The 18,498-nt window shown below is 45.1% G+C and overlaps 1 protein-coding gene across 2 annotated transcripts in view; it reads left to right on the plus strand.

The window, feature by feature from the left end:
* MCF2L2 (MCF.2 cell line derived transforming sequence-like 2) overlaps window positions 1-9,272 on the plus strand; it is a 319,138-nt gene extending 309,866 nt beyond the window's left edge. For both annotated transcript variants that reach the window (XM_084638977.1, XM_084638978.1), the window contains 5 exons: window positions 68-154; window positions 3,552-3,670; window positions 5,434-5,546; window positions 8,081-8,184; window positions 9,171-9,272. In XM_084638977.1, coding sequence (XP_084495103.1) covers window positions 68-154; window positions 3,552-3,670; window positions 5,434-5,546; window positions 8,081-8,184; window positions 9,171-9,271 — 524 coding nt within the window. In that variant the 3' untranslated portion in view covers window position 9,272. The remainder of the gene's footprint in view (window positions 1-67; window positions 155-3,551; window positions 3,671-5,433; window positions 5,547-8,080; window positions 8,185-9,170) is intronic.
* The last annotated feature ends 9,226 nt before the right edge of the window (window positions 9,273-18,498 follow it).

Raw genomic sequence — 18,498 nt, forward strand, 5'->3', positions numbered from 1 at the left:
TCCATGTTCAGTTATTCACTTTTAAGAAGAATCTCAGTAAGTGACAAACTTCTACTTCCTGTCACAGATGCTTTTGAGAAAACCATCTTAGCCCAGACTAAATGTAATGCCAGTTCCATCACAAGACCAGTTCCTAGATCTGCTTCACAGACAGGTAAACAGAATTAAAATGTTCACAGTGCTTCATGTAAATCTGAGGATATTTATGACTATGTTAAACAGTCTTTACCTTAAGCAAAGTCCTCATTATTTTCTCTCCATTTTTTTTAAAGGAAACATTATTTCCTTTGAAAGAAATGTAACCATAAGCCTAGGTCACTGCAGAATGTAGAAATAATGGACCGGACTCTGATTTTATTTAGTGGATTCAGAATAACTATTTTTAATTAACTCTGGTAAGTTCAGAATCTGGCCTGTGTTATTTTATAGCATCTCTGCAGCGTATGAAAACGTACTGAACATGGGCCGTCTCTGAAATCCTGTCATTGCAATGAAAATTAGCAGAGAAAAGGATGGACCAGGTGATGGAGTTGTTGTAGGAATCTTTATTGCTGGGAAGCCGTTAAGTATTACAGTGAACATCTTGACTCTTGGCTGTGAATGACAATGGCATGAGATCACCACTAGTCTGCCCAGGAATGTTGTGGGTTTTTTGCTATAATCTAAATGTGTGAATTTAAATCAACAGTTTAGTTTATTTAGCTCAGGAAGGGGTTTAAGCTAAACCCAAAAAGCCACTATTATATTGGAAGAAGAGTATCCACCTGGGGGTTATATTGGTGTAACTATATCGGAATAACTAGTAAAACTTTCCCATGTCAGCAAGGCCTCTGATGTACCTTCCTGAATTGTTCTAAGTCGGACCACTCCCCATTTTAAAATATCTCTCTAAGCTTGGCTCTCCAGAGCAGTGCTTCTAGCCAAACTGTGGTTATTGCTCAGAATGATGGAAGAACAGACTATCTCCAGGGTTAGAAGCTTGGCACAGCGCCTTGGCTGACCTGGCAGCTAAAGAGCCAGTAACATCTGGAAGAAGAGGGACTTCAGACAAATGTGAAAAGATTTGGTCTAACTTTTAAGGACGCTTTGATTAATCTCTAACAGATGGAAATTGAGATATCGCTCTGGTGTTCCCTCCCATTCCTTTACCTTCCTTTCGCCTTTCCCTCCTCCCCCCATTTGCCACCTATTTTGGGGGAAAGGGGATTTTTTTCAGTAACATATAAATAAAAAAAATGTGGTTCTGGGTTTGTATTGTTTTAAACCAACCTTTGCTCTAGAGTGTGCATACATGGCTGGGTCGTGCATAAGTATATTGTGAGAGCATCTGACTTTGCATCTTGTCTTTGCCATGGGACTAATTTGTGTTCAACAGGAGCAAGCTGTAAAAAGTTTGAATCCGTATCCAAGCTATCTGCACTTCTTGGATCTAGTAAGATGAAGGAAATGTCTGCTGCGCCCCTGCGTGGGTTCTTCCACCTCTCCCCCAGCATGCACCTATTCAGAGGCTGCCCAGTGCCCTTGTGAAGAGTCGTGTCCCTGCTTCTTCTTAATAAGCACATACTCCACACCTGTCTGAAAGGGGGTGTCCGTGGCCCCGCCCACTGCTCTGCACCAGCCCTCAGAGTTGGCCAAGCAGGGGGCACATTACACCCTGTCCCAGAGTAGCAGATTTGCCACTCCAGCATGTACATCCCAAGAGCTTCCTCAGGGAGGGAAGGTGGATTCCTCTTGGGATATAAAATAACACGGCACCTTGACACCCCGTTGCGTGTCCGATGGCACTAAGATGAGACGGTTGTGTCTGGGCTGGAAATCTGCCTCTCACATTAGATCCCTGGTATTTCTTGCTGTGACAGTGTTGGAGGGAGCCCAAGAGAATCCCATCTGACAGGATCAGGTCACTTCTGCTTCCATGGGTGCATGCAGATGAATAGCAGAGAGAAAGGTGAAACTGTTTCAAGGAAGAGTCATTCAGTTCAGGTTCAAGTTTTGGGCAAAAGCTGAGGTGGGGGGGGAGGGAGAGGCAGCGAATCTGTTCACTTGGTCCTACTGTAAGTCTCATGAATGTTAGCCTGAACGCTGGCCGTTTTTCTTTGATACGTATAAACCCAGGCATTGTGCTTCTGTGTGGCAGCTTCTCTCCCTTTGCACCACAGTTTGCAATGAAAAGCAAGTCACCTTTTTTATTAATAAAAAAAAAATTGCAGAGTGCTGGAGCGTTCCACATTAGTGCTCACTTTTCTGGTGCAACATCTTGCCATTTGTGAGGGTTGCGCCGGAAGGCATTAGAATGGCTCAGCTGTGTGTCACAGGCTCTGTATTGCTAATAGAGATTCTCCTTTACCTGTGTCACGGAGTGTAGGGGAGTCAGGGCCCTGCATCCCCACTTCCTGCGATTCACTGTGACGCTCAGCCAGCCAGTAAAACGGAAGGTTTATTGGACGATAGGAACACAGTCCCAACCAGAGCTTGTAGGTACAACCAGGACCCCTCAGTCAAGTCCTTCGGGGGGGGGGGGGTAAGGGGTAAGGGAGCTTATATCCCAGCCCTGGGGCTCCCTCCATTTCCGCAGCCAGCTCCAAACTGAAACCCCCTCCAGCCGTCTCACCTGCCTCCCACTGGTTCCTGCTCCAGCCTTTGTCCAGTTTCCCGGGCAGAAGGTGTCACCTGGCCCCAACCCCCCTCCTGGGCTCTCATGTTACATGCTCAGGTATCTTCCCTCAAGCAAAGTCTCCCATCCCCAATGCAGACAGTCCCAGAAAACCTCCCCTGCAACATTCCCAGGTCAACACTCCCCACTCCCTGCTGCGTCACAACCTGAACAATTAGGGCTTGCACAGGAAGAGCTGAGTCCAATCCTCACCAAAGCTGTGAGGTTCCAAGTGGCTGTGTGCACCATGATTTGTTGCTGTTACACATTTCTCTCTCCTATGACATTACAGTTTATTTACTGCCATGTATAACAGCAAGAGGAACCAGTTGATTTTGTCTGATATCAGATATCCACTACCCTGATCGGTCAAAAAGATTTATTCACATTAGGCATGTAAATCAGACCATCTCTTCTTGACTCCTGAACTCTGTATCAGTGCTGTGTCAAAAGACCTGTTCCCCCTATTGTTCTAACTCCTTCCCCTCCCTCACAACTTCTGCCTTTGGCATACGTGCCAGTTTTTGGAAGCTGTTTGGGCATAAGATCAGCTGAAGGCTGGGGTTGGGTGAACTGTTATTCAAAAGCCTTTGGCCTCAAATACTAGACATACAGGGAGGTGAGCTAGAAGCTTGAAAACTGAAACAGACCCAGCCCACCTGAAAGGCTACTGAAAAACCCACAGTGGCTTTGCAAAGTCACCATTTGCCATAATTCTCTGCTCCTTGTCTCCTACATTCTGTGATTCTTAAACTGAAGATATTTAGCAATGTGAAATACATATGTAATATAGCAGGGGCGGGGGGAGGGAATCTATGAACTGCCTATTTAAATGTTTAGGTCCTCTAAGAGCAAATGCCCTGTAGTTAAATCCTGTTGTTTCATTTCCTTTGCAAAGGTTGGCCCAGCAGGCAGATGCCCTCGCTAGACACCTTTGAGGATTTCGAAGCCATCCCATCCAGCACGGATGAACTCTCCAACTCTTCTGACATGGAGGAAGAGGCCAATCCTAACAATGTAATTCTTTTCACTCCCATCACATTGTAAGCCTAGCATGGAATGGGCATAAACTGCAGCGTTTGGATCCATGCATTTCCGAAGTTATGGGGTGTTTTAATTAGGGGGCTTGATTTGGTTCTAGGATGGGGGCAAAAGTTCAGAACTGGAACGGGGTGCAGATTTCCCTGAAGTTCAGGGCAGTTCACACATTCCTGGTGTTGGTTTTAGACCATCTTAGGTTTTCAAGAACCGTAAGATCTAAGGCTAGGCTACTGTATGTAGGTATAAGATTTAGCAGTGCCCAGAATGCCCATCCAGCCGGCACTTCTAATGTTTCACAGTACTGGTAGCACCAGAGCTCTGTAAACATACTGACATGCCCAGGCATTGCTTTGGGATGCATTGAATTCTTCCCTAGGTTGTTTTGCCAGCCAGAATCACAGAAAGTCTCACTCACTTTTAACCTCCTGATTTAAATTATGTTTAAATATATTAGATACAGAAACAGGGGGAAATAGCATAGTCCCTTCCCCTCACCCCTACACCTTTTTTTGGTTCCCAAAACTCAGAAGGGTCTAAAACCAACCGTTATTTTGCTTTTCTCCAAAGTGAGAAATCATCCCAATGACTGGAACAATATGTTGTCATTAATATTACACCCAAGCTCAGATATTGTCAGTCTCATCCTATAGGCAGCACTGGTATTGCGTCCAGTTTTGGGTCCCCCCACTACAGAAAGGATGTGGACAAATTAGAGAGAGTACAGCAGCGGGCAACGAAAATGATCAGGGGGCTGGGGCATATGACTTATGAGGAGAGGCTGAGGGAACTGGGCTTATTTAGTCTGCAGAAGAGAAGAGTGAGGGGGAATTTGATAGCAACCTTCTACTACCTGAATGGGGGTTCCAAAGAAGATGGAGTTAGGCTATTTTCAGTGATACCAGATGACAGCACAAGGAGTAATGGTCTCAAGTTGCAGTGGGGGAGGTCTAGGTTGGATATTAGGAAAAAACTGTTTTATTAGGAGGGTGGTGAAGCACTGGAATGGGTTCCCTAGGGAGGTGGTGAAATCTCCATCTTTAGAGGCTTTTAAGGCCCAGCTTGACAAAGCCCTGGCTGGGATGATTTAGTTGGGGATAGGTCCTGCTTTGAGCAGGGGGTGGGACTAGATGACCTCCTAAGATATCTTCCAACCCTAAACTTCTATGATTCTATGAATCATCACAGCCCCGCTATAAACCCCATAAATAAAGGGGTGAGGGGTGCTGATTCCATTTTTACTTATACCATCTTTGTACTGGTCCACTGACGTCAATGGGCCTTACTCCTGATATACACCAGCGTCACTGAGAACAGAAGCAAACACAGGAATGGAGAAAGAAGCCCTTAACTGCAGTACAAGTTCATTCATTCGTTTGGGCTCTTCTACAGCGCCTCTTTCTGTAGCATCTGGGAACTTCACATTCCCTTTAAAAATAAGTAAATTCAAACACATCTGGATCACCCAAACTGATGACTCCATAAAATCAAACAGAAACCCACTGTCAGAATGATGGCTGATTTATAAATTGCGGAGTTTGAATAGGCAGGTGAGTCCTGCACTGATACCTGAATATCACTAACCTCATGCGCTGACCAAAAATAAAAGAATGAAAAAGCTACGACATTCCCAGAAGAATAAATCTCTGCAAAGCCTAGCTCATTATGTTAACCAGAAAGTCTCTCTCTTTTGTTTCCTCCCTTCATGGTAACTATATGCTGTATTGTTTCATTGGTTTTAGGGGTCCAATCTTTTACGGGTAGAAGGAAGTTATGAAACCTGTTTTCCAGAGTCTCTCACTCTAGAAAATGGAGATTTAGTGCATTTTGTACAGGAAGGAGAAAATGGACAATGGTAAGTACAAAAGAGAAGGTTGCAGCTAGGACAGCTGTAACCACATGTAAGAGGTGGAAAAACTAATTAGAAGGATCTGAAAACATCTGCAGAAACGAAACCCAAAGCAGGAGGAAACCTATAGAAAATAGAGAGAACCCCACCTTGTACGGTCTGTGGCAGAGTCTAACATGGCCTAAAGATGGGTTATTATGCACAAGGGATATATTCTCTCTGTGATACATGCACATAACCCATTTGCACCAAGGAGATACATTGGCACCATTGTACACTTATACCAGTGGGACCATTGTATGCCTAGCACCTGCAGCTCCTCTTGAAGTCAAGAATTTCTTCTGTCCACTGGGCTCAGCCCCTCTCTGGATCAGCTGTGTATTGAGGGTAGGATGAGGTTAACATGTATTTGAAAAGTTACTGTGTCAGATGTGGAGTCTAAATTCAACCACCAAAGTACGAAACAGAGGGGTTTTAGTCCTGCTTCAAGAGTGAAAGGGTAATTAATCCCTGTAACAACTTACCACGGGTTGTGGTGGGTTCTCCATCACTCGCCATTTTTAAATCAGGGTTCGATGTTTTTCTAAAAGATCTGCTCTAGGAATTACTTGGGGGAAGTTCTCTGGCCTGTGTTTGAAGGTCAGACTGGATGATCGCAATGGTCCCCTCTGGCTCTGGATTCTATGGATCAGAGCCCAGCTTTAACAAAGGGGTCACTACGAATACCCCCACAGTTTAATAAACTAATCTACTAGTAACTTTTCTGATTCACCGCAGTGTGACAGGAGAGGCTCCTCCAATCGCTCCGCAGTCATGCTGCGTGACTCAAGTGCAGTGACCCTGGCCGGTCCCACCTAGTCCCCTTTGGCCAGTAGTGGCTGGACATGAGGCTTGGGTGGAGAGAGACATGAAACCAGAGGGGATGGGAAATAGTTGGGCCTCTGGCAGGGGTGAGGCGCACTCTTGGGAACAGAGGAAAATATACCAGTGGCTGCATCCTGCTCTCACTTACATCAGTGCAAGTCCATTGGTCAAAGGCGGGATAAGTTAGATTCCCTTGCAGTCATTTAGGCTGCCTCTGCACTGCGAGCTACGGGCGTGATTCCCAGCTCACCAGACGTACTCGCCTTAGCTCTCATCAAGCGAGGATACTAAAAATAGCATTGTGGCCATGGCACAGGCTACTGCCCTGAGTTCCAACCCGCCTGAACGTACGTGGCACGTACGTGGGGTGCCGAGCTTCGCGCGAGACCATCTATGCAAGCTGGGAATCACATCCCTAGCGCACGGTGTAGAAAGAGCCCTAGGCTCTCTGAGACTTGGACGCCCTTAAGACTTCCTTCTACCTGTGTACGGATGAATGACTGTCGGGAATTCTAAACGGGTGTAACTTGCATGCCAAGAGGCTGGGATATGGTGTAAGTCATAGCGTGGCCCCCTGTAATTGACTTCTTGCCCTGTTCTAGTAGGTCCCTTTCCTGCCACATTCTCCTTTGACTAGTCCTTGAATGTGGGAGTTACACTCATTTAGACTCCGTTAGGCTACCTTACAGCCAGACTCAGGGGGCCAAAGTCAGGGGTGATGTGTAGGTGATGGGGTGGGAGTAAGTTTCATGTTGGGAGTCAGGTGTGAGTCTGAGTTAATACAGCCAAGGGGGGCTTAGTCAGTGTCACATTCAGACTGAAGGGGAAGACAAAGTTGTCAGATACCTCATCTTAGACACCTCCTGGAGACGCCTCTGAATTTGTCCCACCATCTCAAAAACATTGGCCAGATCTGGAGCTTCACTATTTCCCCTTGCCTATTCCTTCCCCTCCCCGCCCCCCCCCCGCAACTGTTCCTCAGACGTTCTTATTAAACCCTGGATTTGTGCTGGAAATGGCCCACCTTCATTATCATACACATTGTAAGGAGAGTGATCACTTTAGATAAGCTATTACCAACAGGAGAGTGGGGTGGTGGGGGACGGGGGGGAGAAAACCTGGATTTGTGCTGGAAATGGTCCACCTTTATCATACACATTGTAAGGAGCGTGATCACTTTAGATAAGCTATTATGAGCAGGAGAGTGGGGTGAGGGGAGAGAACCATTTTTTCATGGTCTGTGTGTATAAAAACATCTTTTGTATTTTCCACAGTATGCATCCGATGAAGCGAGCTGTAGCTTACGAAAGCTTATGCTCAAATAAATTGGTTAGCTCTAAGGTGCCACAAGTCCTCCTTGTCTTTTTGCGAATACAGACTAACACGGCTGTTACTCTGAAACCTGCCACACAGTGTGTGTCTTTGCAGTGAGCAGATTCAGAGACCCTGTAGCACAGTCACACCCTCAGGCTGCTGGCCCCGTGCACAGCTGCCCCAGAATTGGGGGAGTGCTAAGGTGAGCTTTACATCGCCACCCTAGCAATCCACACCTCCCACCCCTGCTGCTCTTTGGCCATAGCTGAGGAGTTACCCCTATAACGTGCATTTTCATGAAGAACTGTACCAGTGGGAAGGGAGGTGGGGAAATGCATTGACTGCTCACTCTGAATTTCCAGGTTAGTAAAGAAGCTGGCTTCTGAGAAAAGCGATTGGGTTCCTTCCAGTGTGTTACAGCCAGCAGAAGGCGATAGTAACAGTATCCTTAGGAAGAACAATGCAGGTAATAAAGAGTTTCTAATGGGGTTTTAAAAGCTCTTTGAGTTTCCGTTTTTGTTAATGAAAAGGCACGTTGGCACCTGATCAAACATACACATGACAGTACAATATGTCTTCAATCTAACTGTCTCACTGGAGCAGGGCTAGAGGTGGCATTTCAGTCCCAGTTGGAGTTCAAGGTTCAAACCCACGATCAGCGCTATGGTTCAGGTTTGGATTTGATGACATCAAAATCTCATGAACTGTTGTTGCGGAGCAGGTGCTCTCACAATATTTCCACCACCTTGGGCTAACGTTTTTTCAAGAAGGGCTGTCCCGGTGAGATTTCAGTCAAACCAGAACTAGAAATAGTCCTTTTCCAGTTTCGGATCTGACCCAAAACCCAAACCGTAGGGCAGGGATTGGATTTAGAGAGTTGCATCTGAGCACCCTCTGAAAATCCGGTTTAACATTACAATTTTGGCCCCTCTTTATAAATATCAGGCTGAAATCTGCCTTCAGTTACATCTTGCATTGGAAACAAAATGTAACTGAGAGCAGAACCTGTCATGATCCATTTACTTGAGATCTGAAGGTGAGAGCTAATGATGGTTTTGTTGTTGTTTTTCAATTTGCTAAGATTTAGGAAAGCACTTTTGAAAATTAACAAGAATTTCTTGCTGCAGTTTAAGAGAAACACATGGTAGTTAAAGCTGGAACCTAATGAATCAGTGTTCCACCTAGACCAATGTCCTGCCACTGACACTAACTTATAACCGATGCTCCAGAAGAAAACCAAAAACACATGATGTACCTAACCAGTTGTTCAAGGGAATTCCTTCCTGACCCTACCTGATGATCAGCTAGTGCCATGAAGCATGAGGGTTGAGATTAGGTTTTTTTCAATTTTATTTTACTGCTGTGTACTTATTAATAGCAAACCTCTATATTGTAGCTTACAAGTCCTTGAGATATGCCTGTAGTGACAACCTGTGTGTGTTTGTTTTTCAGAAGTGTACAATGATACATGCAGCATGGCCCTGGCAGACACTGAAATTAAGGAAAGTGAGCTGGCCAGAAGCTTAACAGCAGAACAGAGGGCTGGGAGTTGAACTGCAGGACAGGTTTTTCTCAGGACTCCTTTCTCTTCTTTGTTTGTTTTGGTGGATGCTGGATCAAGTCACCTTTCCCACAAGCTCTGAGCTTCAGAATTCATTCCAACCACATTGACAGGAAAGCTGCTAGGTCCAAGGCATGAGCGGAAAAACTGAAGGAGCATTAAAAATTCAAACGGCATCAAAATCATCTTCAGTATTGAACAGAAAAAAATGCTTCTCGCATTGTTTATTGAATCATTGGATAGGATGTGGCCTAAATTAGGTCGACAGCAAAGTGAAAAGTTACTATGCACTCACCTTGTGGCTACATCGCTTGGACGTTGGGTTACTTCAGAGGAACATGGTCACCAGTTACTGCTCCACCATGGGAATGTCCTGGATTGTTTCTGTTCATTTGGCTCTGCTGCTGTGCCTTCCGCTGCCTCCCTTAACTCCACTGGATAGAAAATGATGTGTTCAGTCATTTCTAACTGATCATTAACAGGAACAGAAAACTGCAGGGTAGTGGTGGGGGAAATACAAGTCCCGAATCAATGAAGCTTAGCACAGCGATGGTGTGACTGCTTCCTCTCAGTGAATAGCCTTCTGTTTACAAGATCTTTGGAGGAGACTTGACTAAGAGGTGGCGATTCAGACTGAGGCAGGAACCAATATATGGCAACTATTGTGACATTTTGAGGTCTTTTTGCAGTATAAACAAATTCTTTCCCCCAGTCTGTGGGTTTTGGATCACATCCCTCCACATTTGGTGCTGATAATTCTGTTGAATGCCATTTAACGTTCTACATTTGAGTAGACTGCATGCTGTACACTTTCTCTGTGTGCTGGACTTTGGACTAGGTACGGTTCATCCCCATATGGTATCAGACTATACTTCGGCATTTGCAAATGGGCAGGTGGGCTTTAGAAGCTCGGAGGAATAGATAAAGTGTTATCATTATATGCTTCTTTCCAGGACATTTTATTAAGGACTGTACCAAATCTCTGCAGCATAAGGATATCACGGAGATCCGTAAAATTCCTACAGAAATCATTAGCTCTTTCAGAGCAGGTCCGATGGCATTTGCATGGCGGCAATTTGATGCAAAATGGGAGTTTTAGATCCCACAAAGCTGCTAGTACCTTAAGTTTTGCAAACGTAAATATTGACCTAGGACTGTGAAAACAGAAAAAGACTGGCCTGAAAGAAATTATGCTAGAGAGTTCAAAAGTTAGTGATTGATTTTGACTAAACGAGACCTTTTCTGTACCATGATTAGTGATGCCCCGTATAAATTAAAGGCTATCATAGCACTGAAAAGGGAGAAAAGGCCAAACCAAAAGCAAAGCACTCATTATGAATTGTACCATGGGCAAAATAGGACGATGAATTAATAATGCTTTAAACTATGGTTTCATTGCAGGGACACAAGTGTTTTTCTTTGTATCGTGGAGGTTTTGGGGGGGTTGATGGCGCAATTACCATGATACAGCAAAGCATTGAAGCACGTGAATAGTCCCAGCAAAGATAAAATTAAGGCACAGGCTTAATTATACCTTGCTGAATTGGAGCTCTAGAGAGCATATTGGTTTAATGATGAGTTTGACTGCGGTACCAAACAGAATGAATGCTGGCTTAGAACACCAAGTTGCTCATCCAACCTCCAAATACCTAACTCCTTTGATTTGTGCTGCTTTCTATTTTGCTGATTTGTGTCTAGAGGAAACATGATTCAGTGGGACAGAGCCTTCCCTCTTTTACTGAAGTCAGTGCTGTTGCACTGAAATAAGGATTTGGCCCATGTTGTCCTGCGGATAGATCTCATTTACACTAAATGACATTCAGGCCCAGTATTGCCCTGAGGAACAAACACACACAACTCCTGCAGAAGTCATGTGAGCGACTTGAAGGCAAAGTCAAGTCCCTCCAGTCCCCAATACAATGAAATTTTCTCAGAGTGAAGTCATTTTCTTCCCCACAGGATAACTTCACTGAGACATTCTTGTTATTATCAGTAGCGTATGCAGTACTGCACTAATGAAATTGCCAAACCTAAGATTTATTTGTACTGTTATTGTTGACTTGTGGAAAGGCCAAACATTGCACTTTGGAATCTCTCTAGAGGAAAGGCTAGGATTTGACATTATTGTTGTGGTTGATAAAATATCCGTCTCCCAGGAGTGGGAGCCAGTGGGGTCTATCTTTAGAGGACAGGAAATCAGGAATCCTTTGAGTTCTGTTCCTGCCTCTGCCTCTTGCAGTGTTAACTTGGGCCAAATCCCTTAACCCCTCAGTGCCTCTGTTTCCCCATCTGTAAAATGGGATGATGACATTTTGTTATGTGCAGAAGGTGTCAGCTTACAGTCTCCCCTCACTCAGCCCTGCAGCTGGGTGCCAGCAGGTGCACCTAAGGTGGGGGGACCCCTGGCCCTGAACCCAGGCTGGACACCTGTGCCCTCTTGGGCAGTGAGTGAAGCAACAACAGATTTGATAGCTGTCTCCCCCCACACATACACCCCTTTATGTTCAAGGAGCACTCGCATAACATCCTGCCTGGGTCCTACTTGGGCACCCTGGGACTAGTGCGGGGACAGGTTTTCTTTTCCTTCAGTGCACCATGGCAACAACAGCTGCAAAATTATAGTTTGGATTTTAACTACTTCCCCCCACACACACCTTTTTTTAATAACAGTTTCTGCACATTTCTGACACTTTTTTTCAAACAAAGTTTGTCCTGGTTTGACCAAGGTCTGTAGGTCACGCTGATACCATGAACATACTGAAGAGGGAGAGAATCATTCACTACCGTGTGGCTGTGTGAATTGGATACAGCACTCAGGTTTCAGTCATGGTTGGGGGCTGGTTAGAACGCAGCTGGCCACAGATACAGCTTAGATGCTTGATGCTCTTGCTGCCTAGCAAGCCTTCAACAGTGTTTTAGTTGTGTCCGTGACCCTTGCTACCAAGAGCCCAAGGCTTCTTGTTTGGTCCTGTCCCATCCACTTTACAAGCTCAGACCATATTTTATCCATTTTGGCCATTGCTGTGTTGTAGCTGGGTACCCTGAGACGGCTGGTTTTTACATTGTCGTATCAACCTTCGACTGAGTTCTGTATTGCTGGGGTTTTATAATAAAGTTCAAATGCTTTTGTTTTATGTGGAGTCAAAGTTTAAGCTGACCACAATTTGTTGAGTAGATGAGCCCTAAATCACAGTCTCATGACATGTTTACACTGTTTGGAGAAGGTTTGGTAGCTGCCAGGATGTTTAAAAATGGTGGTTGCTAACAGGCTTCAACCAGTGCTTAATTTGAAAGGAAAGAGGTGCCAGGGCTCAAGCAATTAGGGGCTCAAGCAATTTTTTTTTATATTCATAACTGATGCGGCAAGCCCAGAGGTGCCAGGGCTATGAACTGTTGAGCCTAGAGGTGCTCAGCCCTGGCAAGCCCTAGCACAAATTAAGCCCTGGTTTCCACTCTCAAGGTCTCAGGCCCAGTCTATGCTATAAAAATAACCAGGCCTCAGCCTCCACTAGTTTTATGGAGTAGAGATGCGGGCCCACAGTCTTGACACACAGTTGCCCAACCATGTTCTAACGGTGGCTTTCCTTGCCTGCGGGAATCGAGATTTGTGTGGTTGGTGTTCCGCTTGCTTAACCATTTTAGTAGCCAGCCTTTGAGATTTCAAACAGGCTTGGGTGGCAGAAAGGTCAGGAGCTTCCTTTAAAAAAAAAAAAGTGCTTTGGGTCTGATTTGCTGTTAGATGATCAGAAGTATTTAAAGCAGACAGATTGTGTAGTTCCACGAGCAGCTGGAGTGGAAAGTTGCTACTAAGATTTCTGCTGCCCAGCTGAGAATTGGTACGGTTCATAATGCTTACATATTTTCCATGTTGATGCTGATGTATTTGTATATTATGACTGATGAGAGATAATCAGACAGGGAAAAAGCACAGAACTCTCTCGATAACTTGCCTGTTCCCCCTTCCCCCCACACCCCAGTCACGACAGAATGTATGAATTTATAACCCACAACCACCAAGTGTGTGAATCTGGAATTTCTGTAAATAGGCCATTCTGAACTGTGTAAAACCACACTTTGTTTGGTCTTTATAAAAAGTATAAATACTGTAGTACAAAACGCTCTGTGTAGTTGGCATTTCTGTGTAATATAAGGAGAAAAATGAGCTTGTCATTCATTTTAAATGAGAGGGGCTTAGTAAGGGCCCATCTACACAGCTGAAAAATTCATGCTTATGTTGAATTTAGCCTTAGTTATGACCATCACATATTTGGCCACAAAAGATATGAAACCATTTTTCCTTTACAGATCTCCCTTAATCGTGTCCCTGAATCATGTTAAACACTTAGAGAAGTCCAAGGCTTTACCTAGGGTTCAACAGCATGGTTAAGACTCATGTAAGCTAAGACTGTAACCAGATCATGGAACAAACCCATATTGTAGCTGGGTTCCCCAACACATTTATAAATGGGCCCTAAGCAATGTATTTGCAGTGTATAATTTGGACTTTAATTGTGTGTTTTGCAAGCTATCTACACAGCCTGAGCCAACTGCATGGGGTAACTCTGCAAAAGGACAGGGTGGTAAAATGCACAAACTGTCAGAATTTATTAAGCAAACTAAACCTGGAATATGTTTTGCCAAAATTTCAGAGCACATCCCAGACTGTATGAGCCAAAATTTTCTCATCTCACACCTAGTGTAACTCCATTATGGGGTTTACCCAGACCAGTAAGGGGTTCAGTCAAGTCACTCTCTGACTGGTAACCACAGGTATCCTCTGGTTGTGCAGCTTTGGTCCAGAGCGCTGACCCCAGCATCCTGCCAGCAGCCCACAAGCCTCACCCTGCCTTTGCCCAACTTGGTTATGCCTTGCAGGCCGACCTTGGTACCCTTCCAGCCCTCAGATCTTCCTGCTATGGGGACCAGTCCCTCTCACTGGATCCACACAGACAAAGTGTTAGGTCTGCTGCCTCTACAGAGTCAGTAAAACATGCCAACCTATCAGCTTACTAGAAGTACACACTTTAGCACTGATCTGACCCAGCACTGATGATTTATAATGAAAGCAAATCAAGTTTATTAACAAAAAAGCCTGGATTCAGTGATACCAAGGTAAAGAAATAAAAGGTAGAGATGGTTACAAGCAAACAGAAGTGAAAACACGCAGCTAAAAGTCTAAAACTTAATCTACCAAATTAGTCTTTGTTCAAGATGGTTTCTCTCACCCACAGTCTCCTTTTCAGCTTTGTATTGCCCAGCCTGGTGATGACCTAGCACAGAGATGAAATCGCTTGGTTTCTTTGTCTCCTTAAGTGAAGGATCACTTAGGGGTTTGCTCCACCTCTCTTTATAATTCGGTGAGCCTTTAGAATAGATTTTTCCGGGCGGTTCATGCTGAGTAAGGAACAATGAGGTTTGGGAGATAAAGGTTCACGTTGATTTCTCTGCCACTAGTGGGTGCTACTATGCAAATTATCTCTTCCTGCTGCAACCTCCAATACAAAAGAATAGCCCACTGAATTTGGGCCACACTTGGTTTGAGGCATTGGCCTCTCTCCTTTATCTGGAGGAAACTCGTTTACCAACTCCCCTGGATGAACCTGCGTTAAGCACCTTTTAGTCAAGACTTTAAAGCATTGTATCAGTGAGTAACCATAATTTCACATACCGCTTTGTTAAACACGTTTCACAATGATGTCACTGACCAGTGTGTCATTAGTTTTCAAATGATACCTCATAAGGCGTGTTTTGTACAATAACCATTCCTGTAGCATACAGGGTGTGAGTATAGGGGTGCCTAGGGTCACACAGGGACCTAGGCATACATCTGAAGAAGTGGATATTCACCCATGAAAGCTTATGCTCCAATAAGTCTGTTAGTCTATAAGGTGCCACAGGACTCTTTGCCACTTTTACAGATCCAGACTAACATGGCTACCCCTCTGATACAGGGACCTAGTAGAGTTACCTGTTTTATTCTGGTGTAAGTCAAAGGAAAACGGGGCTCATTCAGTTCCAAAGATTCCCCTCCCTCCCCCATTGCTAGAGTTTTCTATCCACTTTTCTGCCTCCTTCAACCGCATTCCTCAAATAAACCCTCAGCTTTTTCAGCTGAATCCTTCTTGTTGTGCTTGTGAGTCCTTACAGTAGCTATCGCTGAACTACTTGGGGGCTTATGGCAGCAAATGGTCTGGAAGTCCCTGAAAGATTCGGTCCCTCTCTTGATTACACTGGAGTGAAGGAACATCCATTCGGTGAGCAATCTGCCTTTACTGAGAGATGCCAGCCTCACTCCCCAGCTTTGTCTGAATTGCCCCCGGCCGCCTTGCTCAGTTAACCCTTCTAATTAGAGAGAGGGAAAGCAATGTCTCTTCTGCTCTGGAGAAGGTTGAAATGATTGAATGCTGCAATGACTGAAAGGAAAGAAGATACTGATTATCCAAGAGATTTGCTTGTCAGCCATCTCCCACTCATTCATCACAAAACAAGGGATTCTCAGGGCAGAAAAGAACCTAGAAGTTAAAGGGGTCCAGCCATAGTATCGAGCAGTGGGGAGGCATGGAACCTCCGCACTCACCTTTTCTGGTGGAGCCCACCTTGGGCTGGATGGTTGGATGGGTCTTCCCTTTCTAGGTGCCCAAGGCAGAGCTGTGACTATCTGTCACAGTTGAGAGATGGCGACCCCTCTGGTCTGTTTGAGTGCACTTTTTCAGGCCTCATAGCTTTGCTCTCCTGTGGTGGAATCAAGCAATTCTCTCACTTTTTTAGACTGGGCCCAGGATTGCCGTATCATGTTTATCTTCCTTGCTTACCCAGCCAGTCTGACTGCGTTAGGTACCCGTGGTTCTTCCCTTTGGGAGTTGCTGGCCAGCGGAGCATAAAGTGATCAGACGGCCGTCTCAAATCAAGACCAAGGTATTGTTTAATCTTCACAGTAGGAACAAAATAAAACATAAGAGCAAAAGGATTTTAAAACAACACACGTCTGTCTTACCAAGAGTCTAACCATCCTCCTGATGGGGACCCCAGTAGGTCTAACTTCCCCCAGAACCCACACAACCGGCTGTGGGTTCTTAGTCTCAAAAACCTATGTCTCTGGCCTTAAGGGAGTTTGTGTCTCTTTACACCTTCCTGAATCTTTTGATTTCCGCTCTTCAGAGGTACTGACTCCTTCCTGAGGAAGCCTGTCTGACAACCCTAGCAGGGGGTCACACCAGAGCACCAAAGTGATTGGCTCTGGCATCCTCCCGCCAGTGTTTGCTGTGCAGCATATATCTGGATTCCCTTCCCCCTTCCTGGTGCACTCCTTGGCAATCCTACTATTGAATTCACTCAAAATATACATTCAGCAAAACCCAGACCAACATATACAAGTCATAAATTATCACAGGCAACACCATATCCCTCACACTCTCTATTTTCTGGCTATTTTTCTCTTCTATTTCTCCCTCTGTTCAGCCATTTTCCTCCTTGTCCTTTTCCTTACCGGGGCCTGTTTTGTGGCTTCCTCTCCCTATTCCCCACTTCCCAGAAGCCTTTGCACTGCTCTAGGTACGAAGGACGAGTGCAGTGATAGCTGTGTATGGAGCACTTTTACCCTTGTTCTCCAAAAACTGCCCTGGCTCCGTATCTACACATGGGTGTGATCCACAGTGTTAATAGACTGATAAAACCTGTACCGTTTGGGGCCCTGTCTACCTCTGAGACTCTCTTTCACCCTGTGCTCCAACCTGATGCTTGAGCTCAGCTGAGGAGCCTGAGCCATCAGACCATACACATGAACGTTGCAGGTGTGGAGACAGACTTTCCAGTGATGGTCCCTCTGGTCTAGGATTTGCCTCCATTTTGGTCCCACAGGGCCTCAGAGTCGAGGTATAGCTCATCGCTCTCCTCAAAGGATTGTCTGAGGGTGCAGCGTGGAGGTGAGGGAGGCAGTTGTAAAGAACGAACTGAGCGGTATTTTGTGGTGAATTTTCCTGGGTTGATATTTGTCAGCAAGTGATGTGACGCTCTGTTGTTTGAAACTTTTGATCATGTGCCCAGAGACTACATGGTGGGTTGTTTTTATAAATCTGAATGCAACTAAATAAGTAAAAATAAGGTGTACAAGAGAAAGAGAGAGAGAGAGAGCATTAAACAGCCTGTTTAAAAATTAAACCAACCAAGAAATAAATGTTAACCTCTTTCAGTGAGTGTGTTCTCTGTAATACAGCCCATACTCCAGTAGAGGGTGGCAGCTCTCTTGTTAACAACTCAGTAGGAGTTGGAAATATACCTTAGTTTTAAAGCCCTCCCTGGCAAAGATTTATATGGGGGGCACAGGTATTATTCCAGCGTCCCTGAACAGAACTGGGGGGTGGGGTCCGTGTTGCTAGAGGGCAGTAGCAGTTTATAAGTACATCGATGGTGAAATTAGCATATCATCTTATGCAAATGTTGATGGTTAAATTCTCCTATTGTATACGGAGGACCTGATTCTCCTCTGAGTTATGCTGGTGTAAATCAGAAGTCGCCACGGAGGTTACTCAGAGGTGAACCAGGCCCTGAATGGAGCAGCTACTAATGTGGCAGAAGCATTTCTTAGTGCAATGTCATTTATAATGTGCACTTCATTAAAATGTGTGCCACTAATGATATTGTGTTGTCACCTGCTTAGAGCAAAGGACTAGAAGCCAAAAGGATGCCTGGGTTCTAGTCCCAGCTAAGCCATTGATTGGCTGATTGTCAACAAGTCCCTTTGTGCCTGGAAATTCTGCTTTCACATTCTGTTCCGACCATTTCTAGGATCAGGGGGCCCTTTAGGACATAAATAGCCTCAGGTGACAGGCTGCACACATGTATGGGGATGAATCAATTTTTGCTTTGCTGCGTTTTCACAGTCCTGACATTTTGCTCTATGCAATGGCACCTCTTCTGAGAAGGGGAAAGATCCATCCCCAGGTCTGGCAGAGACGTGGGAAACATACCGGCACTGTTTTGGAATCGAGACTACTACTGTAAATTCCAGTCCTGTTCTTTCTGGTTCATGGTATTTGCAAAGGGTTAGCTCCTGAGGGACCCCTATCTTCTCTGGGGCGCTAGTGGGAGGGTTTGGGGCTCAAGAGACCAGGTGGTCTTCTAGAAAGCATTCTCCCCACAATGAGCAGATGCAGGCATATGCCTTGGGGATTGCTGGGAGAGCACAATATATAGTACCCCTTATCCTGCTGATGAAAGGTG

This window comes from Lepidochelys olivacea (genome assembly GCF_965140295.1).
Source record: "Lepidochelys olivacea isolate rLepOli2 genome assembly, chromosome: 9".
NCBI classification, from domain to species: domain Eukaryota; kingdom Metazoa; phylum Chordata; order Testudines; family Cheloniidae; genus Lepidochelys; species Lepidochelys olivacea.